The sequence below is a fragment of the Cnephaeus nilssonii genome, assembly GCF_951640355.1.
Source record: "Cnephaeus nilssonii genome assembly, chromosome: 2".
In the NCBI taxonomy this organism is placed as follows: domain Eukaryota; kingdom Metazoa; phylum Chordata; class Mammalia; order Chiroptera; family Vespertilionidae; genus Cnephaeus; species Cnephaeus nilssonii.
The window spans coordinates 41,578,047-41,605,624 of NC_137073.1; the positions used below are offsets into that span (position 1 = coordinate 41,578,047).

Sequence of the window (27,578 nt, forward strand, 5' to 3'; positions counted from 1 at the left end):
AAATAGATGAATGGATGGATGGATGGATGGATGGATGGATTAATAAATCATCTTATTCCTATGCCTGCTTACAGACTGCAAAAGAACTGGGTATTTAACAACTTTTTCATTTTATAGCAAATATAGATTCAGTATATGGCACATATAGTTTCTCATATCGCCCTGGTTAAAATGGTTCACTAGATATTTTTTGTGTATATGTATACACACACACATATACATACACATATATACATACTGCAGATATGTATATACATGTATTTTGAAATGAATTCTATGAAACCAGTTTTGAATAAAAATGGCCAAAGTACTATAGCATTATAGTCATGTACACATTAGATATAATATAAACCCTATATAATAGAGGTAATATGCAAATTAACTATCACTCCAACACACAAAATTGCCACCCCCTTTGGACACAAGATGGCCAGCAGGGAAGTGCAGTTGTAGGTGATCAGGCCAGCAGGGGAGGGCAGTTGGGGGGGACCAGGCCTGCAGGGGAGAGCAGTTGGGGAGGACCAGGCCAGCAGGGGAGGGCAGTTGGGGGGGACCAGGCCTGCAGGGGAGGGCAGTTAGGGGTGACCGGGCTGGCAAGGGAGGGCTGTTAGGGGCAATCGGGCCAGCAGGGGAGCAGTCAGGAGTCAATCAAGCTGACAGGGGAGTGGTTATGGGGTGATCAGGCTGGCAAGCAGAAGCGGTTAGGGGCAATCAGGCAGGCAGGCAGGAGAGCGGTTGGGAGCCAGCAGTTCTGGATTGTGAGAGGGATGGCCGACTGCCCATTTAGGCCCGATCCCACCGGGCAGTCGGACATCCCTCAAGGGGTCCCAGATTGGAGAGGGTGCAGGCTGGGCTGAGGGACACACCCCCGCCCCATGCATGAATTTCATGCACCAGGCCTCTAGTATATATATAACAACATACATCTGTATAGCTAATTTATATAAATTTAAATATATATATATATATATATATATATATATATATATATATAATGCAATAATTTTAATTTTTTAAAAGAACAAATATCTTGATATCGCCTTTTAAAGGAGCAGAATCACTGCTTTCCTAAAATATGCAGACAAAGTGCTGGTCCCTTCATATTGTCATCTAAATTTCATCTTCACAATAACCTAGAAAGTGGAAATAATCGCATTTCAAAGTTAAGGAATTTGAGGCCCCAAATGGTTATATAACTTATGTGTTCCATAATGGCAGCGACAATTTTTATATTTTTCCAGTGTATTATCGGTGCCTTATCATGTCTCATACATGATAAACATGCAATGAATTTTGAATGGATGGATGATGATGCTCAAAGGTAGACAAGTAAATAAACTGATTTTTCTAAGTCCAAAGTCAGAAACAGTTTAAGAACTTCAAAATATCTAATTCAATATCCTTTAATAAAAAATGTCACCTACTAAAATGCAAGCGTCCACCAGTCACATCATATTACAGCTATGTACAAAGTATATCATTACCTTTTACTAGCTTGCCTAATTTAAGATTTAAAGTACATTAACAACATAACACACTAATAAAATGAAAAAGTAAGTATGAATTAGGGTATTTTACAAGATGAAAAGGAAAAGTAGTTGAGAAACACACAACTGAACTTATTTCTAACAAGTAGGTTTGGATCTAAAAATATTTATGAACAAGTTTTTGTTGTTGTTGTTGTTGTTTTTCCTAAAATTTCCACTATTTGTGGTCCATTGACCAGAGCCATCAAGGGACCTCAATACTGACGCTCATATAACCATGTTGCCCTCCTTCTTGTTTCTCTTGTTCAGTAAACACAGCCACATCTCCAATATGAGTTAAAAACCTAGGTTTTGGTCCTGAGTTTGTCATTAAATCGCTGTGTTACATCTGGCAGGTAACCTTCCCTGACTTTCAATTTCCTTAAATGTAGGTAGGAAATTTAAATGTACCAATGTTTCTCAAACATGCTTGATTATAAGAATGGCCCAGTGCATGAAATTTGTGCACCGGGGGGGAGGGGGGGGGGGAGAAGGGGTGTCCCTCAGCCCAGCCTGCACCCTCTCCAATCTGGGATCCCTCGGGGGATGTCCCTGTGGGATCGGGCCTAAACCAGCAGTCAGACATCCCTCTTACAATCCGGGGCCGCTGGCTCCTAACCACTCACCTGCCTGCCTGCCCACCCAATCGCCCCTAACCACTCTGCCTGCTGGCCTGCTCACCCCCAACTGCTCCCCAACCCCTGCCGGTCTGCTCACCCTCAACTGCCCCCCACTGGCCTGATCACCCCAAAATGCCCTTCCCTGCCAGCCTCATGGCCCCCAGCTGTCCTCCCCTGCCAGCCTCATGGCCCCCAATTGGCCTCCCCTGCCAGCCTCATGGCCCCCAACTGCCCTCCCCGGCCGGCCTCATGGCCCCCAACTGCCCTCCCCGGCCAGCCTCATGGCCTCCAACTGCCCTCCCCAGCCAGAGGCCCTCTGTGGCCAGGCGCGGAACGCTTGTCTCGCCGCCGGGGCGACGACGCAAGCATTCCGCGCCCAGCTTATGCCACTGCCAAGTCAGCCAGGCCGCCAGACACTGCCATCGCATGCAATTGGTTTAGTTACATCATAAATTCCACTCCCAACTCCATTCAGTAGGAAATGCCAACTACCTGGAACCTATGGAATAATGCCTGGTGATTCCCTGTAGGTGTCTGAGCAGCGTATGTGGGAAAAGGTAGGATGTGTGTGTCATATCTTACCTTATAATAGAGAAACATGCAAATTGACTGCACCTCCGCTATGCACACGATTGGGCCAGCAGGAGGCTGGGGGCGGGACTCCGGGTGGCATATCCGCCGTTGAGAAGTTCAATATGGCAGTGCCAAGTGGCCGGGCCCATGCCAGCGCTCCCGGGGGTGCCTGGGGCGATCGGCACCCCGGGGGGGCGTGGCCGGGCCCATCGGCACCCCGGGGGGGCGTGGCCGGGCCCATCGGCACCCCGGGGGGGCGTGGCCGGGCCCATCGGCACCCCGGGGGGGCGTGGCCAGGCCCATCGGCACCCCGGGGGGGCGTGGCCGGACCCATGCCGCTGCTCCCGGGGGTGCCTGGGGCCATCGGCACCCCGGGGGGCGTGGCCGGGCCCATGCCGCCACTCCCCGGGGTGCCTGGGGCGATTGGCACCCCGGGGGGCGTGGCCGGGCCCATGCCGCCACTCCCCGGGGTGCCTGGGGCGATCGGCACCCCGGGGGGGCGTGGCCGGGCCCATTCAGCCGCTCCCGGGGGTGCCTGGGGCGATCGGCACCCCGGGGGGGTGTGGCCGGGCCCATGCCGCCGCTCCCGGGGGTGCCTGGGGGATTGGCCACCTAGGGGGGCGTGTCCGGGCCCCTCCCGCCCCTCCCGCCCCTCCCGGGGGTCCCGGGGTTGATCGTTCACCTGGGAGGGCGTGGCCCTGCCCCTCCCGCCCCTCCCGCCCCTCCCGGGGGTCCGGGGACGATCGGCCACCTGGGGGGGCGTGGCCCGGCCCCTCCCGCCCCTCCCGGGGGTCCCAGGGGCCGAGGCTTTCCGGGCCTTGGGCACCAGCGGGGAGCCTGCACCGATCGCAGGAAACCACTGGGGGTCGGCTCCTGCGATCCTTAGCAAGGATGTTGGGTGCCGGCGAGCCCAAGGCCAGGAAAGCCTGGGGCCAAGGCCCCACCCTGAAAAAGGCAGAAGGCGGTGGCCACAGCCAAGGCCTGGGTCCCTGGTGCCGGCAGAAAACTGGTGCAGGCAGCCAGGTGAATGAAGGTCTATTGCACGAATCTTCATGCAAACGGGCTACTAGTATGTATATATATCTATCTCCAAGATGTGCATGTATGCATGTGCCAAGGGTAAAGGACACACAAAATCAAGAGAGTTGGCAGCTACACCTCAGGAGCAATGACTGGCAGGAGACTGGCTCTTGACTGTAACTTCCCAAGCCTATCGCAGTACATTTCCAGGATGCGTCCCGCCTGTCATGCCACCTGCTGACAGGAGGCTGGCTCCTTCACCGCAGCTGTTTCGTGTGGGTCCTTTTGACCGCTGGCCTCGCAGCATCCTTGGCCAGTATGTCAGGCAAGCTGGTCGTTCACAGGGGGCCATAGCCACAGGCTGTGCAGGCCCCCGGGCTGTCTTCTTAATCACTCAGTGTGGGCAGGCAGAGCTGCCCAAGAGGCTGGCCTCTCCCATGGACACACAGCGGCAGGGGAAAGCAGGAGCGAGAGGCCCTCTATACGCTGGGTGCTCCTGAGAGCTCCCACTCCTGGTAGGTGGGCCTGTGATCCTCCCAGGTGGGAAGAGAAGCTGAGCGGCTATGAAAGGTAGGGTCCTCCCCAAAAGGCGACCATGAGGCAGCGGGCAGTACAGGCTTTCCCCTGCGTGCGTGGTTTCCGAACTGCGTCACCTGGACCTCCAGCCTCTTTAACAGCATGAGACTCAGAGGAGGGCTGTGCCGTAGACCCCGCTCTCCGAACGCACTGGCAAGGCGATCATCTGGCACCACTGGAGGCTGCACTTGGGGCTCCATGATTCATCCCGTCCTTGACCCGCCAAGGGCTGTGAGGCCTGCCAGGTGCCCTGCAGGACTGCTCCTCCCGGTCTGCGCCCGGCCGGACTGGGAGGCCCTCCCTCCGCGGCTGGATGCAGAACACTTGCCTCGTCACCATGGCAACAAAGCAAGCATTCCGCCAGGCCGCTCATGCAGCCCGCTCTCAGCAGCCACTCCCCCTGGGACTGGGGGACTCCAGCGGGGCTGAGAGGACTAGGCGCCGCCACCTTGGGGCTATGGGTGCCACCATCTTTGTGACTGAGTGATGGTTAATTTGCATATCACCCTTTTATTAGATAGGTTACTGAAACAATATTTTGTGTCCCCCACCCTGAGCCCCACCCTGAATATACTTGGGGGAGGGAGAGTGAATAAATTACCATGTAAATTTTACTGATTTTTAAGCCATACATATTCTCCCAAAATAATCAGTTACTAAATGTTTTCAAATCTGAAAAAGTAGCCTAAATATCATTCCTAAGGTATACACTGAAACGGCTTTCCTGGCACCTATTTCAGCCTGCTTGGACTTTATCATTTACTTCCTTTTTTTTTTTTCATATGCTGAATGGCTAATCTCAAGTAAATAAATATTCATAAATTAGGGAATTCCTTACAAATAAATATTCAAGTACATAAAAAATTTACAACATTCATATTCTTTAAAATTATTGCAATAAATAACTAAATCATTTTCATTAGAAAGTATCTTTCATTTTTTTAAAAATACTTGCAACATAAAGGAATAAACAAAAGAGTCTTACCTAATCGTAATTCTCCAAAATTGCCACATCCAATTTTTTTTCCAACTCTAAAGTTAGGTCCAACCATTAAAACTCCAGAGGAGGAAGACCCAGGTCCTCGAGTGTTGTGTCCCGACCGACCACTAGGCCGTGCCATTCTATCATCTGATTTGTCCTTGTCTTTCTTTTTATTATCCATATCAAGTTTGCGGTACTCCACTTTGAATTCTTTAATCAAGACAAGCACACTGAAATAGGGTATTGTGAGAACAGGTACATCACTAGGTAACTGTACCAGGCAGGTAATGTTAACATTCAAATTGCAGTAGGTAGTCAATTAACTGGTGCGTGTTCATCCCATTCGTAAGATTTTTCTCAGTTGTCTTTTCAGCAAAACATGTCTTCAAAATTTTCTTTTCAATGATGTGCGCTGATCTTGATAGAGAACTAAAATAATTAGAGAAGAAAATTAGTCAACTTAGAGAATTAAAATATATATGTTGGGGAAGTTAATAACACAAGTTCAGGCAATGGATTATTGCTATTTACTGATGCCCACTATAAACCAAACCACAGTCGACTATTAAATTAATCATTATTCTTTATTTCTATAAAGAATATACAGAGAGTTCACAAAAACAAAACAAAGAAATTAGGGATTCAGTTACTTCTTAAAATTAAAAAAGTAACAAAAATGTATTGAGTGTTTCATAAGCCAATATACATTCACTAACCCAGACCTTCCAACTTAAAATCACTTCAATTAAAAAAAAAAAACTATAAAAATTCCAATAAGTTACTATAAGATTTTCAATTTAAAAGCAGAAAAAGAGAATACTTTGCAAATTGGTAAAAGGTCTTAATAAAAATATCTTCCACATGTTCAGAAACTTAATTTCCAAAGTCTTCGTCAAATACATATTCTCATTTGATATTCATTTATTCAAATATTTATTACCCACCAGTTGTACATGGGAATGGTATTCAGAATTGATAATACAAAGATCATTTTTGCTACCTATCAAGAAAAAGAATTAATTCTTACGTAACATCTGAACTAGGCCTTAAAAAATAAGTATACAGTAATTTGGCAAGGTTAAGAAATGTTGGCAGTCAGCAACCTTATTAGGTAGAGAAGGTAGGTTTTTAATTTTCTAATATACTGATGAAAACACTAAAGCTCAAAGAAAAATTTCAAAGCTTTTGGAGACTTCTGCCCCATTCATGTTCTCTAGGAATTTCACCCATCAACCATATCTCAATTCTGCGGTAAATTTGCAAGCTTAAATGTGTCTATTTTTGCTTGAACAATTTGATTCCTATTATTTGCAATTAAAGACACTTTGACTGAAATAGATACTCACTAGTATAGAAACTAGGATCAATATCAAGGCCTTTTTATTCCTATTTCAGAAATTATTTTATTATATAATGCAATCATAACAAGGGTTTAAACGACAAGTATTTTCTGATTTTCAGCAACCCCCACCCAAATATGCAGTTAGTCCTAACATCCAATCTACATACACACACACACACACACACACACACACACACACACACACACACACACATATATAATACTAGAGGCCCGGTGCATGAAATTCATGCATGGGGGGGGGGGGATTATGTCCCTCAGCCCAGCCTGTACCCTCTCCAATATGGGACCCCTCGAGGGAATCCAGAACTGCTGGCTCCCAACTGCTTGCCTGCCTGCCTTCCTGATTGCCCCTAACCGCTTCTGCCTGCCAGCCTGATCACCCCCTAACCACTCCACTGCCAGCCTGATTGATGCCTAACTGCTCCCCTGCCAGCCTGTTTGCCCCCAACTTCCCTCCTCTGCCGGCACGGTCACCCCTAACTGCCCTCCCCTGCAGGGTTGATCGCCTCCAACTTCCCTCCCTTGCAGGCCGGGTGCCTCCCAACTGCCCTCCCCTGCTGGCCATCTTGTGGTGGCCATCTTGTGTCCACATGGGGGCCGGATCTTTGACCACATGGGGGCAGACATATTGTGTGTTGGAGTGGTGGTCAATCTGCATATTACTCTTTTATTAGATAGGATAGAGGCCTGGTGCAGGAGTGGGGGCCAGCTGGTTTGCCCTGAAGGGTGTCCCAGATAAGGGTGGGGGTTCCCTTGGGGCATGGGGCAGCCTGAGCAAGGGGCCTGTGGTGGTTTGCAGGCCAGCCACGCCTCTTGGCGACACAAGCGGAGGCCAGGTATCTGGAATTTATTTACCTTCTACAATTGAAACTTTGTAGCCTGGAGCGGAGCCAAGCCTCCTGCATGCTCCACCGGCAGCCATTTCTGTTTGAGTTAATTCACCTTCTATAATTGAAACTTTGTAGCCTTAAGCAGAGGCCTGAGCCCGGCCAGGGTGTGCGGAAAGCTTTGCTTTCTCCGTTACCGCGGGCAACCCTGGCCTGGTCTCTCCAGCTCCGTGGCTGCCGCCATTCTGTTTGAATTTGTTTACCTTCTATAATTGAAACTTTGTAGCTTGAGTGGAGGCTTAGGCCTGTCAAGGGCAGGCGGAAAGCTTGTTTCCCTCTGTTGCCTGGGAAACCTTGCTCTCGGTGGCTGTAGCCATCTTGGCTCGGTTTATTTGCATACTCGCCCTGATTGGCTGGTGGGCGTGGTTTTGGCTGGTGGGCGTGACTTGGGTGTAGCGGAGGTATGGTCAATTTGCATATTTGTCTATTATTAGGTAGGATTATATTATATTTACCATACTCTATTTTGCAGGTGAAGCATCTGTTTGGTATATATAAAACAGAATTGAATTTGACATACATATACTGTTTATTTTGTTTTCTGCCATAATGGAGTAACTGGATACTGAACTTCCCTTCCTGCTATAACTATAAAACTGGACAAAAACGTATGAAGCACTTGCTTTAAAGCATTGGATACTAGGCAGGGAATACTGATCTTTGAAAAAAGGAGAAACAGGAAAGGTGGGTCTCGCCTTCGCCCAAGCTGTCTGTCTAGAACAATTATCTGACTACAGCCCAGGCAGGTGAAGCTCAGGCAGCAAACAGTGATCACAGATCAGTGTTTGAGAATGCTGAAGTGAGTGGAATTTGTAGGACATGATGCTGAAGATGAGGCAGTTGTGCAGTTTGGGGGCTAGGGAATGGTAAGGCAGAAGGCTAGGCTACATATGTGAGGGGCAATATTCTGAAATACCTAGCAGACAATGGCTACTAATGGGACAAATGAAGAACAGAGACACTAAAGCCTGCACGGTGCTGGAAGACCTTAAAGTTCTTGTCTAGTCCTGGAGGAACCTCATTAATACCCCAGGAATTCAGATGAAACACCACAAAGACCAAGTCTTAAGAGTAGAAACCATAACCTAAAGGAGTTATTTTCACCCTTTTCATCTCATGGCACACATAAACTTAATTACTAAAATTCTGCGGCACACCAAAAAAATATGTTTTTTTGCCGATCTGACAAAAAAAAAAGGTATAATTTTGATTCCTTCACACCAGATGGTTATTGTTATGTTGGCTATTGTCATTTTTTTTTATTTGACAATCTAAGGGAAAAGAGGTCAATGCCCCTGACTAAATAGTCAAGCACTGAATGTTTTAAAAATTCTTGTGGCACACTGGCTGAAAATCGCTAACCTAGAGAAAGAACTACTATACTGTTCCAACTGAAGCCTAAAAGCAAGCCTAGACAGGATTAAGAATACCTCCAATTAAATTAACTGCATTCAGCACATAATTCAACATACTTTTTTAAAATGTTATTTTCCTTTTTATTGAACTCAATGTAGTTATATTAGTTAACAAAATTACATAGGTTTCTGTTACACAATTCCGCAACACATCATCTGTACAATGTATTGTGTGTTCACCACCCCAAGTCAAGTCTCCTTCCATCTCATTTACCCCCTTCTATACATTCCTCTTCCTCCGCCTCCCTCTATTTCCTTCCACCTCCTTCCCCTGCCCCCAGCAATCACCACTGTTATTTGTGCCCAAGAGCTTTTCCTTTTTCTTTTTTTCTGAATTCCTCCACCCCACAACCCAACCCCACAACCCTCCCCACCCCTCAGAGTTGTCAGCCTGCTTTCTATCTGTAAGTCTGTCTTTATTTTGCTTGTTAGTTCATTTTGTGCATCAGAATCAGAACATATTTCAACATACTTGAAAAGACAAAAAATCAAGACTCTAAACAATGTTGAATTCATAATGTCTACATACAGTTAAAAAGTACCAGACATGCAAATAAGCAGTGAATGTACCCACAACTGGGAAACAAAGAAAACAGATTCCAAGATGACTCTAATACTAAAATTAGAAAACAGGATTTTAAAACTATTAAACAGTTGTTAAAAGTCCTATTAAGTTGAAGAAATGGAATGGGGCAGAACTCATTAGGATATCATCTATGAGTGAAGAAGAATAATCAAAGTATATACAGTTGTCCCTTGAACAACATGAGTGGCTGGGGGTGCCAAATATCTATGAATTATCTACAGTCAGCCCTCCCTCCACCTGTGCAGAGAAATTGAACTACAAGGGTCAGTTAAGAAAAATCCACGTACAAGTTCCAACCTGCATTGTTCAAGGGGCCAACTGTACTAATTAGTGAGAAATGAAGCTGTTTCCTACTTTACTCCATCTAGTTCACCACATTCAGGAAACTGTCCATAAACTTGTAATAAAAAAATTTTCGTTTTTTAAATATTTTTAACAAATTATATTTTTATTAAAATATTTTCTTATTAAGAATCTCAAATAATGCTAATACTTTCCTTATGATAGTACCTATCAAATAATATTAGAATTGCCTAGACCTGGAGAGCATTATGCTGAGCAAAATAAGCCAGTCAGAGAAAGATAAGTATCACATGATCTCACTCAAATGTGGAATCTAATGAAAAAAATAAACTAATTATCAAAAATAGACCCAGTGTCACAGAAGCATGAACAGACTGTTGAACCTCAGAGGGAAGGCAGGGGAGGGGGGGTGGGAAGAGATCAACCAATGAACTTGTATGTATATATGCATAACCTGTGGACACAGACAATGGGGTGGTGAGGGCCTGGGGGAGGGGGAAGCAGGCTGGAAGAGGTTAATGGAGGAAAAAGAAGGACCTATGTAATACTTTCAACAATAAAGATTTTTTTAAAAAAAGCAGAATTGCCTTAAAGTTTATCCACAGCCATGGTCAGCAAACTCCAGCCAAACTTCAGCTAAATCCGGCCTGTGGCCTATTTTGTACAAGCTGCAAACTAAGAATGGTCTTTACATTTTTATATGGTTGGGGAAATAAAAGGATTATAATATTTTTCGACACATGAAAATTATATAAAATTCAAAATTTTAGTGTTCATAAGTAAATTTTTATGAAGATGAATCCATGCTAATTTGTTTATGTATTGTTATGGCTGCATTATGCTATAAGAGAACAAACAGTTGAGTAGTTGCGAGAGATCCTATGTGGCACTCATCATTTCACACTGCTGCCCAGCATACCACAAACTGCAGTGACTATCATGCTTTTAAATGGAGTGTAGACTATGTATTTCAAATTAGATGGCAAAGTGTTGTGTTTATTATACAATGACACTACACTAAAAAATACAATATACTTGGACTCAAAAGTATTAGTATTCTATTGTTGCATAACAAATTATCAAAAACTTAGCAATACATATTTATTAGCTCACAGTTTCCATGGATCAGAAGTCTGGATATGGCTCAGCTGAGTCATTTACTTGAGTTTTCACAGGCTTCATTCATGGTATCAGCTAGGCTGCATTCTCCTCTGGGGACTAAAGTTGGAAAGAATCCTCTTGCATGTTCCTTCAGATTGTGGGCAGAATTCATAACCTTGCAGTGTATGACTGAGGGGCCCAGCTTTTTGCTAGCTCTCCAGATGGAAGCCACCCTCAGGTCCTACAGGGTACCTGCAATTGCTAGAAGTTGCCTACAGTTCCTTGCCACAGGGTTTCTCTGACATGGACACTTACTTCTTCAAGCCCGCAAGAAGAAACTCTGGCTCCAATCTTCTAAGAGTAACTCTTATATAAGGTAACATAACCTTCCCTCATACCTAAGTCCCAATCTTTGAACCCTTCTCCCAGATCTTGGGATCTTTGCTATCCAGACCTCTTTAATGCTGCCTAATACTAGAAAGAGCACAGGATTAGAAAAAAAGATGTCTTGGAATCCCAAATAGTTATAAAACTTTAGACAAGGCTTAATCTGTCTAATCTTATTTTAGTGATTGTAAAATAGGAGGATTAGACCAGGAGATTTCTAAAGATACTCTTATATTATGCACAGTATGATAATTACTTACTGTATCTGATTACAAGGACTCTTATTTTATGTAACTGTGATCTTTGAACCTAGCACACTGCTGGGCACTTAGGTCAGTCAACAGCTATTATAGAATCATAAATGAGTTATTTCCATCTCTAAACATTTCTAGGCTTCAGTTGCATGATTTCTATCTAAAGCCCTCCCGGTTACATATCATCAGACCCCATAACAGGCTCTTCATTCACCTGAAGCACATCACCAAACCCCACATAAGCCAACCAAAGTGCAACAAGCGTTCCTAAGTCACTTCCTGGATGAGATGGCATTCCCTTGCCTGAATTATTCTTCTAATACTGTCTATATTTCTGCCTTTTGTACTGATTCATCCTAATGCCAAAGAAAACTCAGTTCTAAAAACTAGATATTCTTTTAGCTATTACTGATACCAGAAGCCTCAGAGTCACAAATCCAAATGCCTAAATGGCAAAGCAGATAACATAAATGAATGAAACAAGCAAAGTGTAAGACAATAAGGAATATTGGACCCTAGCCGGTTTGGCTCAGTGGATAGAGCTACGGCCTGCAGACTGAAGGGTCCCAGGTTCGATTCTGGTCAAGGGCACATGCCCAGGTTGTAGGCTCGATCCCCAATGTGGGGGCGGGGGGGCGTACAGGAGGCAGCCAGTCAATGATTCTCTCACATCATTGATGTTTCTATCTCTCTCTTCCTCTCTCTTCCTCTCTGAAATCAATAAAAATGTATTTTTTTAAAAAAGGAATATTGGGAGCTATGGCAAACTGGAAAGCAATTACCCCATTTTAAAAGGGGCAGACATTACTCAGCCATAAACAACTGTTACCATTCAAGAATACTAGATATTCTAATTTTTCAATAAAATCCAGTAACCTAGATTTTTTATTTAAATTATCTTCAGTTGCCCTTTGCTGAGCACTTACTCTGCTAAGTACTTAGATTAACTCATCAATTCTCACAATCATAAGATACTATTGCAATCCCTAATTTTACCAATAAAAACCCTAAAATTTAGAGACATCTAATTCGACCAGCGTCATAAAATTAGTAAGTGCTGTAAAAAGAATATGATTGCAAAGAATCGTATTCCTGAGGTCATATTCTTATCCACTTTACCTCTAGTTTTTTTCTTGCTAATTCTGTGACCTCCCAAAGTCTGGTCTGTGCTTGTCTATGTAGATCTGCAGTGTAGGTCAGCTCCCCCTTGCCAGCCTACACTATTAGTATATACAACACCTCAAAGTTGCCAGCCCATACTATAAGTGTATACAACACCACAATGCTGCCTAATTTGAAACAACCTGAGGAGTGGGGGACCCACCAGTCAATAACCCCCATTCATGTACACAGGTTTCAAGACATGTATAAACAGAAAGACTATATATAGACACAGCAAAAAAATACAAATCATTAATCTACAAAATTGCAAGGTGTTCTTACTATGATATACTCTTCTGTGGCAATATTCGATTTTTATCAGTAACTTGGTATATCTATTATCAATACAGAGACTTAGAGGGAGATAAGAAATATTAACAAACTTTAGGAAGATGGAAGAAAAGAAGCATGTACTGACAGAAGAAACAATGAAGGAAGCTAATGCCCAAACTAAGTGCCAGAGAAGACCACAGCTGAGTAAGGCCAGACAGAAGTCCAGAAAGGCTTCCTAAAGGAAATAGGTGAAATGGTAAGCAGCAGTGAAAAGTGGAGGGAAGCTATGTAAAAGAAAAAAACAAAAACAAATCTCTAAAGAAACCAAAGAAAGTTCCAAAGGGAAATGGGGAGGAGTGGGGAAAGAGAATATGTTGGCATCAGAGAGTAAAACCTGTTCCGATCTGGCATTTTGAAAAACCCCTTGCTTAAAGACTGGTTCCCTGCGTGCTCACCCTATGAACTGACTGGTCAATGAGCACCATCCATGTACACAGGTCTCCAAGAGATTGATGAAAAAAAGATAGCAAGAAAATCAAAACCACTTACCCAGAAATATTAACCTAACCCATCATTCACAAACAAGAACTGACAATCAAGAATCACTAGATGAGTGAAGAAAGCTAATAATGAAAGAAAAATAACCCAAAAAAAAGCAAGTAAAAAAAATCTGAAGGAAGCAGATCATTCAAAAATCAGAAGAGAAGAAAAACAAAAATGAAAACCATTAGATCTTCAGAGGCGTTGGAGAAGAACAATAATAAATACATAGGCTAAAAAAAACAATGCCACATTAAATGATAACCAAAAATAAAATGGGGCAACAATTCTAATATGTAAAATGAAAATACAAGGAACAAAAAAATAAAGGAAAAAAGACAGAAAGAAGACATTCAATACCTCAAACTTTCAACTAATAGAAATTAACAGAGAGAACAAGGAAAATTTAGGTAAAGAAATTTTCAAAAAGAAATTTTCCTGAGCCAGAGAAAAAGGGGCCCAGAAAGTGCTAATCAAGAAAGAGTAACACAAAAATACTACTTAGTTCTACTCCAAATCCTAATAGTGAAAGAATGGTTAATTGATTTTCAGTTTTTAGAATCCATATTACACCCCACAAATGCAAGATATATGTGATCGAAGAGAATATAATTTTTTTCAACCTTGACAGTGTTAAAATAACACTACAATTGATAGGCACTCAGCTAAGGGGGAATAGAAGAGGTAGAAGGAAGAATAGGGAGAGATAAGAATATCTGTACCTTACAAAGTACAAAGTAAATAGATAATATAAAATTTGCTAGAATGAAAAATAGAAATGTAAGAACATTATTTAAAGTGTCAAAACTAAGCAATAGATGAAGTAAACATAACTACCCAAACATTTAAAGACTGAAGGGGAAGTGGGAGTTAAAATCTCAGTACTCTTAGGTATAGAATCCTATATAATAAAATCAACTGACCAGTGGAACGACTGGTAGCTATGACGTGCACTAACCACCAGGGGGCAGACGCTCAACACAGAAGCTGCCCCCAGCCCAAAGGACTTGATCATCAGATCAGAGCCTGCTGGCCAACCTTTTGGTTGCTTCCCTGGCCAGCAGGCTCCGATTTGGGCAATCGGGAACCGGGGGAGGGTGGTAGAGGGGGGCGGGGCCAGCTGCCAGCAGCCAGGGAAGATGGCCCTGATTGCAGGCCAGGACAAGAGACTGTACCCATGTACGAATTTCGCGTGCCGGGCCTCTAGTTAAAATATAATGCATCTGCAAACAAAATTTTACTTTTCCCTTTCCAATTCAGATACCTTTTATTTCTTTTTCTTGCCTAATTGAACTAGCTAGAACTCTCAGTACTGTGATGAAAGTGATGAGAGTGGGAATCCTTGTCTTATTCCTGATTTTAGAGGAAAAGCTTTCAATTTTTTGCCATAATGATGTTAGCTGTGGGCTTGTCATAGATGAACTTTATTTTGTTGAGATACATTCCTTCCATAGTTAATATGTTGCGAGTTTTATCATGAAAAGGTGTGTTTTTATCTTTTAAAAAATACAAAGACTGGAGATATAAGAGAAGAGGCAATTACTTATATATTTCAGTATTATTTTAATATTTTACTTTATATAGGCATTAATTTAATAAAATTACTAATTTTATGAACAAACTAATTTTTATCCTAAAATAAATTTAAATAAGCACTTTCAAGCCTTGATAAGAATATTTCAAATGATTAAAAAGTAAAGTATTAAGTGACTCTACAAATCATAGTTTTTGTTTTGGTTTGCTTTATTTTGCTTTGCATTGCTTTGCTTTGCTTAGAATGAAAATAGAGTCACCAATATTAGAGAGAGTTGTGGAGTTCTTAAGCTGAAATCCATGGACCTCCTGAGCATTTTTCTTAAGAGAAAATCCAACTCCTACCGAGTAGCTCAGGTAGCCCAGTTGGTTAGAGCATTTTAAATTGTGGGTTCAATCACTGTTCAGGGCATATATAAGAATCAACCAATGAATGCATAAATAAGTGGAACAACAAATCGATGTTTCTGTTCTCTCTCTCCCCCCCTCCCAAACTCCTTTTAAAGATTAATAAAGTAAAAAAAAAAATTTTTTTTTAGGAGAAAATCCATAGCTTTCAACCAATTACCAAAATATATGACCCTAAAAAAAGTTAAGAACTACTGAAATGCATATTGTTATTTTATTTTCTCACTGAATTACTTTGAAACAATCTAAGTACACGATCTATTCTAAAAACTAAATAACATCTGTACTTTACTTAAAACCCAACCATGTTATAGAAAAGTACTTAGGGCAGCTTACAATAGGCGCGCGCGCACACACACACACACACACACACACACACATACAACAAAAGGACTGAGAAATCAGAAAGAAAGTAAAATAATGTTAGAAATAAACTATGTAATGCTAATTTACAAAATGCAGTTCAATACCTATACTTAATAAATTTATTTTTCTGCTTTCTAATAGTCAAGCAAAAAAACAGAAATATAAGTAGATACAAGATTCAGTGTCTATTAAAATACCAGTTGCTAAAAAGCTCACAAATAATCCTAGTATTTATTGTATTATACCTACAGTTGCATTTAATAGAAATGATTACAAATTTCTGAGAAGTTTTAAATTCAAAACTTAAAAAAAGAAAGTGAAAAAATACAGCTTTAAAACTTAAAAATCAGTCATCCATAGAAATAAAAATTGAGAGAAGAAAAGTTTCATAGAAATATGCCAGGCTTATAATTTCTTATAACACATTGACTTTTATAAGATATATTACAAGTTAACTGAAATTCAGACCTTCTACAATAAAAAAAGAATGGATATGCCTTTAGTTAATGTGCATAAAGCTACATGAACATGCATAAATAAATGTTAACAAGACATTTATAAATTGTTTGATTCTATAATTATCCTCAGCATATTGATTTATTCAAGTATATATTAGACTAAATTTATCAAAAAGATGCATTTTCAAATTGTCCTTGAGAATAGATGAACTAATATAATCAACTGCTTTGCTTTCATAAACAATTATAATTTTGCTATAGTAACATCCACTAATAAAGATAAAAATGAGCTGCTAAATACAAAAAACATTACACATAATCTGATTATATGAGTAGAAGTGTAGGCCACTGGCATACTTCTAGTTTGATGAACACTAATGAATCTTCAAAACATAAAATCACATTTTCTAAACTGCATGGCCCAATAATTTAGGATATTACAGAGCCAAATGACCTCCTTTAGGTGGCAGCTACATAAAACAGAATAAGTAGTGTGAGAACATATCCGTATAGTATGTTCTGCCTCTTGTAAAACCACGCAGAGCTAGCTAAAGTTTTCAAGTAAACTCTAATGAGCTAGTTCTACCTAGCCTCTAAACTATTTTTGCAATAAATATAGAATTGTTCTATGTACCTGTAACATTTAGTAAAAGTTTCTGTAGATATCTTTTCATGTTCAGCATGTTATTCAATGTTCTTTAAAATACAAAATTATAAGGAATGAACATTTTAAAAATTAATTTCTTCACATTACTTGTCAAAGCATTGATTTCTCACTTGCTTTGTTATCGTAAATGAAAAAAACCATATTTACTATATGAAATGAACCATTCACTGTTTCAAATGCCTTATTCAGTCTTTATAAAAATTACAATACATGTCCCTAGGATTCTCCTAAATCTAAATGAGTAAGGATATTTGTGATGTGAGGGCTAGCTGTTACATCATATGCTTCTATTAGCAGCAAGTGTCCCAGATACTGGTTTCTGGCATGAGCTCAACTGTGGTTGTCTTAGAAAAGACTAAACACTTATTTTTAAAAGCTAAATCATTAACTGTAATGTCGAAAATGGAGATCGACATATAGAAGCAGAGAAGAGGCTGGACTCTTCTCAAGAGCCAAACATAGCGCCCAAAAGCCAGCTAACCCCAAAGAGCCGAGCCCTAAGAGCTGAAGCTAGTAAAAAAAAAAAAAGGGGGGGGGGGGGTTGGGGACCAATTTCAATTACATACCACAGAAACTTATTTTTGTCTCAGAAATATTTAGTAACTATCATCTACAAAACTTCACATTTTTGAAACCTGATTTGAGTGATGTCCCTTGTATATTCCTATTAAAAGCAAGGATATTCTCGCCTTTAAAAATCACCAGTTCAATTAGAGCAGTGTTCTCCAAACTGTGGATCATGAATCATTAGTGGGTTGTTAAGCCAATTTAATAGGTCCTAAGCAGCAGGTTTTTTTTTTTTTTTTCAGAAATAGTTTCAAATAGAAAAGAAAATGGAGTGCACATATGTAATACGAACACTTGTGTTTAAGGAAATTTCTTTGGTTTTTTTATATGAATGTATATGTATCACTGGGTCACAAGGTAAAATAAATTTCTATAGGTTGTGGCAAATTTATTTCCATGAGTTGTAGTGAAAAATATTTCTAAGTTTGGAAGCAACTTAGCAGAGAAGTATCAAAATATACTACATTATAATCGGTTATGAATAAAATTTTAAAATATGTTTGTTTGTTTTTATTGATTTTTTACAGAGAGGAAGAGAGAGGGATAGAGAGTTAGAAACATCCATGAGAGAGAAACATCGATCAGCTGCCTCTTCCCACCCCCTACTGGGGATGTGCCCGCAACCAAGGTACATGCCCTTGACCGGAATCGAACCTGGGACCCTTGAGTCCGAAGGCCGACGCTCTATCCACTGAGCCAAACCGGTTTTGGCATGAATAAAATTTTAAATGAGAACTTTTATTAAAATATAAATTTTCTTAATATACATAAATATTACTTAAAGTCTAATTAAATAAATTTTCTAATTATCCAGGTCTGACCGTTCTTCAGTAATTAGGATGATTATTTCGTAGGTCTTCAAAATGTCTTTTGTGCCTCATCTTTTCAATTTCACAGGTGAATTTTTATTCCCATTGACATACCCCTTATCATAGCTAATGAGTCTCAATAGTTGAAAGAATGTTTAATTTGAAAATGTCCAGCTAGGTAAGCATTCATTATAGTACATACACCCAAAAAATCATGGATCACCCTCACCTCCTTCCCCTTTAAGCATGATGGGAATCAAAAATCAAGTAGAGGTCATACTAAATTTATACTACTGAAATATTCACTCAATCTCTATCTATAAACATAAACTTGATTACAAGCTCCAATCACAGGAATGGTATTAAATTTTAAAATCCAAGCCACAAAGGAAAGTCATGTTCTTTTGCGGGGCACTTACTTTCATTCAACAAATACTGAGTATTTTTACCTTGTACCAGACACAGGCTAAGGTGCTGGGAATAGAGCAATAAACTTGCCCCAGAAAAGGTCTCACCAACCCTCTTAATGACCATCTACTTCCATGAATGCCAACTTTCTACAGCATGATTTTATATCTATTTTTAAAAAAGGATATTCTTCTGTCCTTAGCAAAACTAAAAATAGTTGATGCACAGTAGTTAGGTTCCATAAAGTTATTGCAAACACTGAAACAGCCAACACTGAGCCATTGCTCCTAGGAAAAATACAGGCTTAGGGTCCTGCAAGCCTCGTCACATTTTCATAAGCTAATCAATACATAACCTTGTTTTAATGTGTTTCTGTTTAAAAGATACCTTATTTTGCTGAGTCATTAACATTGAACTCACATCCGACAGCACTATAACTAATGCCTGTACTAAGCTCATCTAACACATGTTATTTTCTCCATAAAGCACATCACAGCCTCTTTGAATTTAGGAACTCTAACCAGTATTTCAGCACTATGTTTGGGGGCCATTTTAAAATCACCCCTAAAAAAGCACTCAAGCCGAGACCGGTTTGGCTCAGTGGATAGAGCGTCGGCTTGCGGACTGAAGGGTCCCAGGTTCGATTCCGGTCAAAGGGCATGTACCTTGGTTGTAGGCACATCTCCAGTGGGGGATGTGCAGGAGGCGGCTGATCGATGTTTCTCTCTCATCGATGTTTCTAACTCTCTATCCCTCTCCCTTCCTCTCTGTAAAAAATCAATAAAATAAAAATAAAATAAAATAAAGCACTCAATAAGCCCCCAAAGTAAAACAAGAAGGCAGAACTTCGTCCCCTTGTTCAACTTTACCTGGAAATGGCACATCAAGTGACTCAAATTTTTTGCTATTCTGTGTATGCACATCTCTGTGAATGATTGGGAAAGCATCAGGAACATAAACTTTAGCAAGTAGAAAGTATGTAAATATGGAATTTGGGAATAATGAGGATCAACTCTAATAAGGGGAATTTTCTCTTTAAAAGTATTCCATCTAATAAGGAAGAAATTCTAGAATTCAAATATAATCATTGTGCAACTCCTAATGAATTACTGGAACAAGGCAAGGATCCTCAATTGCTGCTAACATCACAAAAAGAGAGACAAACTTTTATCTTTCTGATGGTAGAAAAAATATTGAAACTGAATCTGATCATATCTCTACATCTCACTACCAATTTACAACAAAGACAGGGGACAATGTTTTAACTCTTTAACTTCAAAATAGCCCATATGTTAATCTGATGTCCTCAGGTCAGAAAGCATATTTTATTCAATTCTGTCTCCCCAGTATCTATTATAATCCATAGTACACAAACAGACATTGGTTAAAAGTTTGCTGAATCAATGAGCAAATGAATGAACAAATGAACTACCTCTTGTAAATTTAGGAATGTTTATTTACATGATCATCCCTTTTTCAAATAGAGGAAAGAAAAGGGTATGGGAAGGCAGCCAATTCGTAGCTCTAAGAGATACTACTATAAGAATTGGAACAACACCTCACAAGTCAAAGGCCATTTATTCTACAATTTCAACTCTCCAATACATAGCTACGAACCAGAAGAAAAAAAATTTACTAAAGGAGGTCAAAAAATGCATATTCTGTTCACTAAACAATAAGATCCCCTAAACCCCACTTTAATTTTAAAATAACTCTAGTAAGTTTATACTAGAAATCAAACTTAAAATGGAAAAATTAAGGTCAATAGTAAAAATGACCGAAAACAAGGAAGACAAACAATCTTATATACCTTAATAAATTCAGACATCTATGCAGAACAGTGCTTTATCACTGTTGTTCAGAATGAGAGCCCTGTATCAGCAAGAAAAGACCAGAATGTGCTTAGAAACACTGAGAAAATAATACAAACTTATGAAGGTTATCAGTTAAAAAATATTTTAATATAAATTCAATCTTCTAATTTATCTAGCAGGCCATTCCCTGATAATGCCAGATTAAATGAGAAAGTATCTCAGGAGTCAATACTGTTTCACACATGGTTCTTATTTTAAAAAGTTACATTCTTTCTTCTTAACTACAGTGCTAACTTCCTAATTTTAAAAATAAATAATTACAATAGTCTAATGTATGCGAAGGTCACAAATGTAAAAGGTTCACTCAAGGTTAGTAACATTTGGGAATTTTACATATAACGCTAATATTGTCAAATCTCATCATAAAAGGACTAAACAGTGTAACTGAGAGTGAATCGTAAGTAACCAAGTTACCTTCTACAGATAAGAAAACATGAAACAAGTGACAGAAAAAAGCTGAAAGTACAACCATTTCTCCAGAGAAAGGATTTCCTTCTGCCCAGTCTAAACCAAGAGAATCCTTTCCCAAATTAGGTGCTATAGCCTGAAGACAGAGACACAGAATTTATCCAAAGGCACCCTAATCCCCAAAATTAGCATCAGGGTTAAAGGCCTAGTCCGTGTTTTTTTATATGTAGCAATCAGGGTTGCATTTCCCCAGCAAGAAAGAATACTTTCAAAGCATTCTGAAGTCTGCATACCCTGTAAAGTGAGGCTCCCCTAAATCACCATCTCCATCTGATAGACCTCCAGCAATAAAAGCATCATGTTCAGAATTGATGTTACTGTCAAGATATTCTGATGTGCAATCAAACTAACTAATTACTAAAAAGTCATTCAATATAGCCAATTTAACTTTTAGGAATGGCTTATTACTGGAACTCTTCTACATTGCTGGTGGAAGTGCAAAATGGCACAGCTGCTTTGGAAAACAGTTTAGCAGTTTCTTATAAAGTTAAACATACATCTGCTGTATGTCCGATAATTCCAATACTAGATATGAACACTTAGATTCACCAAACAAATAACAAAACAAAAAAAAATTTGTTTTCTGGCAGCTTTATTCATATTCACCAAAAACTGGAAGAAACAAAGCTTCAAACTCATGAATGGATAAACATGCTGAGGTACATCCATATACCAGAATACTGCTCAGCAGCAAAAAAAAAATAAAAATAAAATAACCTGATATACACTACAACATGAATGAATCTCAAATGCATTCTGCAAAGTGAAATAAGCTAGATTCAAAAGGCTATATACCACAGGATTCAAGTTATATGCTATTCTGACAAGGGCAAAATTATAGGACAGAGAACAGATCAGTGATTGCTAAGGACTGGGAGTAGGAGAAGGGGCTGACTACAAAGGAGCAGCATGGGGAAATATTTTGGAGTGATGGAATTGCTTTGTATCTTGATTACAGAGGGAGTGATTTTTAGTGTGTGAAAATTTTAAAAGAGAAAAACTTTAATATAAAAATGTTTTACAACAAAGTCATATTTACAGAAATGCTCAACACGTGGAATATTTCCTTTAACTACATTAACTGGCTAGCCCATAAGTGCATCTACTATCAACTTCTACCATTAAAAAAAAAAAACTTTCTATAATTATATCTTTATTTTTAAGCCTAGGTAACTACGTCAGATGCTTGTGTTTATTATTTTATTTAAATTAGCACTAATTTATTTGTTTGAAATTTATCTCATACAACTGTGATGATGCAAACTAAACTGGTTTAGGTGAGCATGGTGCTCAGAGGAATTTAATCAAAACTGCTCCATGTCAAAGTTTTCCCTGATAAAAAATGACTAATCCATGCATTCAGCAAACAAGTAATCAGTAGTGGCCTATTATGTGCCAATCACAGGAAATATAAATGGCAAAGAAGACAATCACAATCCCTGATAGCACATAGCTTAAACAATAATATAAAGTGTGACTAGAGGCCCGGTGCACGAAATTCATGCACAGGTAGGGTCTATAGGCCTGGCCGGCAATCAGGGCCGATCTGTGGGGCGACCAGCAGGGCAATCGAGGGGCCCCTGCTGGCACCCGCCTTGGCTGGCCTGGAGCCTGCAGGCTGGGGGCAGCTCTTATGTTGAGCATCTGCCCCCTGGTGGTCAGTGCGCGTCATAGCAACCGGTCGATCCACCATTCGGTCAATTTGCATATTAGGCTTTTCTTATATAGGATATGTACTACAAGAGAATGACAGTGCTTTCAGAGCACATAGCAAGTGTACATAAACAATTTAAGTTTTATATCTCCCATTATGATTTATACCTTGTAGTGCCTGGTATCTTGGTGAACTCAAAGACACAGCTTAAAGTCAACAAAGAAAAAGCAATCCTAAATGACTCACTAGATCAGATGGATGTAATTGACATCTTCAGAACATTTCACCCCAAAGCTACAGAATGTACATTATTCTCAAGTGCACATGGAACATTTTCAAAGATGGACCACATATTGAGTCACAGGCAAAGTCTCTTCAAATTCAAGAAGACTGAAGTCATATCAAGCATCTTCTCAGATCACAATGGCATAATATTAGAAATCAACTATAATAAAAACAATCAAAAAATTCAAACAAAAACACAGCTTAAAAGCTGTGCATACACCACAGTACTCACCATCCCATTACCTTCAGTGTTTAAGGATGGAAAGAAAGCAAAGACCACATATATGGAACACTACATGAATAAGCAGAATAATAATCACTCCCCTATAGGGAGGTCATCTTTAGGAAAATACCTATGCAGATTTATTTCTAGCACCTTTTCAACAAGCAACACTTTTTACCAATATAGAATATTGTAGTTATGAACTTCTCTCTTTGAGGGATATTATTTTAAAGGAGGGGGAGCAAGAAAGAAAAGGAGAGAAAAGAAAACACACACACACACAGGATGGGGGGAGGAAAACCAAAGTAGGTATAAAGATTTTTGCAGTAAAGTCTTAAAAACAAATTAAGGAAGTTTAAGAAAACTAAAACAGAAGCACTGAACCACACCCCTACTTCTTTCTGTTATGAAAAAGGAAGCCAAGATATGTAAAAAGAGGGCGGCCTGCAGGTGCTTTGGCATGAAGTTATCATGTACAGAGGTAAACTTACATAACCCCAAGGACTAAAGTGTGAATACTCAGCTATGCCAAAGTTACCCAAAACATTTTCCATCTCAAGCATCCTAATTACACAATGCTCCTGGGACCCCAATGGGGCTCACAAGTACCAGTCTTAATAATTTGATGTCAAAAAAACAGAAAAGCTTTCAATCACTATTAAAGAAACAAACACAAATTAAAATCAATTGCCTTTTGGTATGTATATATTTACAAGGGAAAAAAAGCAAAAGAAATTGACCATCATTTTACTGAAATTCCATCTCGGAGGAGTAAGATGCTGAGTAGTTTCCATCAAGAAACAAGGGGTAGAAGCAAAATAATGTGTTCCACAATTCCTTTTTCAAAGATCTTGCAGTCAAACATGTTTTGGAATTCAGAATTTTAGGGGTTTTGACAAGTGATACAATGTGCATACATCAGATATTTTGTAACACCCCTAGAGAAGGCAGAATGGCACACAGAAATCCGGGACAACACACTATAATCAAACGTTTACTATTTCTGCAGAGAAATCTACAAATATGTTAAATAAATACACATTTCACACAGGTTTGTGAAAAAAATCAATTTGTGCCAAACATAAAAGTAAAATTTGCTTTTCAGAGCATTTTCAATGTTAGAATTGTTGATAAGGAATTAGGGTCCTGTAAAACTGTACCCATTACTCCATTACTAATTGTATGTGCCAAATGTTTCTGGTAACCTTTTTTTTTTTTTAATTTTATCTTTATCATTGTAGATGTCTTCCCCTTTTTTCCCCCCTTGCCCCCTACCCCCAGGTTACCACCCCACGCCAGGCCTTCACTACCCGATTGTCTGTGTCATGGACAATGCATTTATGCATATAAATTCTTTGGTTAATCTCTTCCCACCCCATTCTTTCCTTTGAGGTATGCTAATCTTATCATGATACTAACTTTATTGTAGTACTGAAGTATTTTGGTAAACTCTAAATACTTCTAAGTCTTCCATAGGTTCACATATAACTTGTCCTCTAAAATCCAACCACGCTTAAATGTCTCTACCACAAAATCTCCTACTAAGAAAGTTTGCAAAAATATGACCCTTGAAATTTATAGAATTGCCCAATTTAATTATGCCACCATGCAAAAAATGTTCATTGAATAAATTTAACATAGTGAACTCATAAAATGACTTGCTCTCATTTTGTCACCAGAAAATGCTTTAAGTAGTAAAGGTGTTCTTGACTTATGAAGCAACATCAAATGAGTCACCAAAAGGACCCTGATTTGTCATAAGTGACAAGATACAATAACCATAAAACCCTAGTATCAATGTTTACATATGTAAACATTCACTATGTACAATATACACAATATACTATGTATACAATACACTATAAGTAAAGTAAACTATTTTCACTGAGGGAAAAACAGATGTAGTTATTTGTCAAGAACTGTACAAAGAGAATAAAGCAGAAGTGCAGTTAAACTAAAAAACCATTAAAGTTCCTTCAGTCCTTGAAAAATACAACTCAACGATACTGTACATATGATAAATATAACCTAAAATTAAAAACTTTTGAAGAGCAACAATTCTTCTTGCCTTTTTATAACTTAAACTTTAAAGATATAATTTTTACCACTGAAGTTTAAGATTTCCCGGGTCATCCAAATTGAGGCCTTAATTTATTCTTGATACATATTTCCCTTTAACAAATTTTCCAAATGTCAAAAATCCTCTAATTTTGGTGCTTTGCTTATCAAAAATTGCTAACAAGCACCTTAGCTCAGTGGATAGAACATCGGCCTGCAGATTGAAGGGTCGCAGGTTTGATTACAGTCAAGGGCATATGTCCAGGTTACAGGCTCAATCCCCAGTTGGAGGGGCGTTCAGGAGGCAGCCAATCAATGATTCTCTCTCATCATTGATGTTTCTACCTCTCTTCCTATCCCTTCCTCTCTGAAATCAATAAAAATATTTTTTTTTTTAAAAAAAAAATTGCTAACGAGCAATGAGTAGAGTGGCCTCAGTAAGGATTCTGGGTATGGAACTATAAAAAGAAATCACTTCATTAACCTGATCCTCTTGCAAATATTTTTTAGGCATTTCTTGTCTATCTTCATACCTCCATTCCCGAATAAAAAAAGAACATGAAAGTAAAAAAGGAAGTCGTTTTTCAAAAAAGAGCTAACAGATATGTATAAAGAGAAGGATAAATCAGTCATTTTCAATGCTGGAACCACCTGTGAAAATCCTAAAATATATCATTAGTGTCCTGGACCCATCCTCAGACTCAAATACAAATTAACATGGGTAGCATCCCAATATCTATCTTTTTTTTTTTTTAAGTTCCCCAGAAAAATTGTTAATGTGATGTCAGGACTGAGAATCTTTGGGACAAACTGCCTTCTCCATAAACCCTTTCCTCTTACTTTTAGTAAGTGGTAGCACTCCCAGCTCTACAACAAGAACTACAAGGATTATATTTAAAATTTGTCCATTTTTCTTCTCTCATTTACTTTGTCACACACACACACACACACACACAATATATATATATATATATATATATATATATATATATATATATATATATATAGAGAGAGAGAGAGAGAGAGAGAGAGAGAGAGAGAGAGAGAGAGAGATTGGTAAACTCAAAATACTGCCCTGGCCAGGTGGCTCAGTTGGTTGGAGTATTGTCCCATACACCAAAAGGTTGCAGGTTCAATTCCCAGCCAGAGCACATACCTAGGCTGGGGATTCAATTCCAGTCGGGACACATACAGGAGGCAACCAATGGATTTTTCTCTCTCTCTAAAACCAATAAACATATCCTCTCGTAAGGATCAAAAAAATTTTCAGTTGGAAAAATTTAAACAAGTGCATATAGTAAAATTTATTTTAGCTTATTTAATTATTTCATTCCCAAAGTTCAGGATTTTATTTTTCAGTTTTCAAAAGACAACCTTCACTTGTAGGGTATTTAGATAAACAGCAGAGCATATAATAAGCACACAATATGCATTCCAGTTATCAACTTTCAACAGATTATCAGGAAATACTCAAAAGAATGATTTTAAAAGGCCGATTATATTTTGATATTTTATTAACTACAAGTATTTTCAGAATCTCAAATATGTTTGAAAAAATTAGCCACAATATGCCTTGACATTCATATAACAGAAAAAAAGAGTCAGTAATATTCCATATTTAAATGACAATTGGCATTACAAGATTCCACATCTTTATAATTTACACTTCTTTATAATTTACACTGTTCATATTGTTTTTAGGTCCCTGGAATAAAAGGAAAAAATAAAATAATGTCTTATAAAAAATATGCATCTACAGCCCTGGCCAGTTATAGTGTCGTATTCCAAAAGGTGGTAGCAGGTTCAAGTCTCGGTCAGGGCACATACCAGGTTTCGTGTTGGATCCCAGGTCAGGGAGCATGCGGGAAGCAACCCATCAATATTTCTCTCTCACATAGATGTTTGTTTCTTTCTCTCTCTCTCTCTCTCTCTCTCTCTCTCTCTCTCTCTGTCTTTATCTCCCTCTCTCCCTTCCTCTAAGATCAATTTTTAAAAATGCATCTACAAACACCAATTGTTTTTTTTTTAACATCACCAACAACTGATACCTACTAGTTTCACTCCCAACACAATAGGAGGCTATTTTTGCATGCCAAATTAGAATTTTATCAAACGGCCTTATAGCCATGAATCTCCACACAGTAAGACTAGTGTAATAACGGAATTTTCTCTTCTCTCCCTATTACATTACCTACTATATTTGCTTGTCATTTGAAAGTATTCATTACTAGAA

The 27,578-nt window shown here is 39.3% G+C and overlaps 1 protein-coding gene across 8 annotated transcripts in view; it reads right to left on the bottom strand.

Moving 5' to 3' along the window:
* The window catches only part of CSNK1G3 (casein kinase 1 gamma 3), a 112,983-nt gene that overhangs the window by 76,367 nt on the left and 9,038 nt on the right, over positions 1–27,578 (bottom strand). For all 8 annotated transcript variants that reach the window (XM_079788311.1, XM_079788310.1, XM_079788313.1 and 5 more), the window contains exon 2: positions 5,301–5,726. In XM_079788311.1, coding sequence (XP_079644437.1) covers positions 5,301–5,478 — 178 coding nt within the window. In that variant the 5' untranslated portion in view covers positions 5,479–5,726. The remainder of the gene's footprint in view (positions 1–5,300; positions 5,727–27,578) is intronic.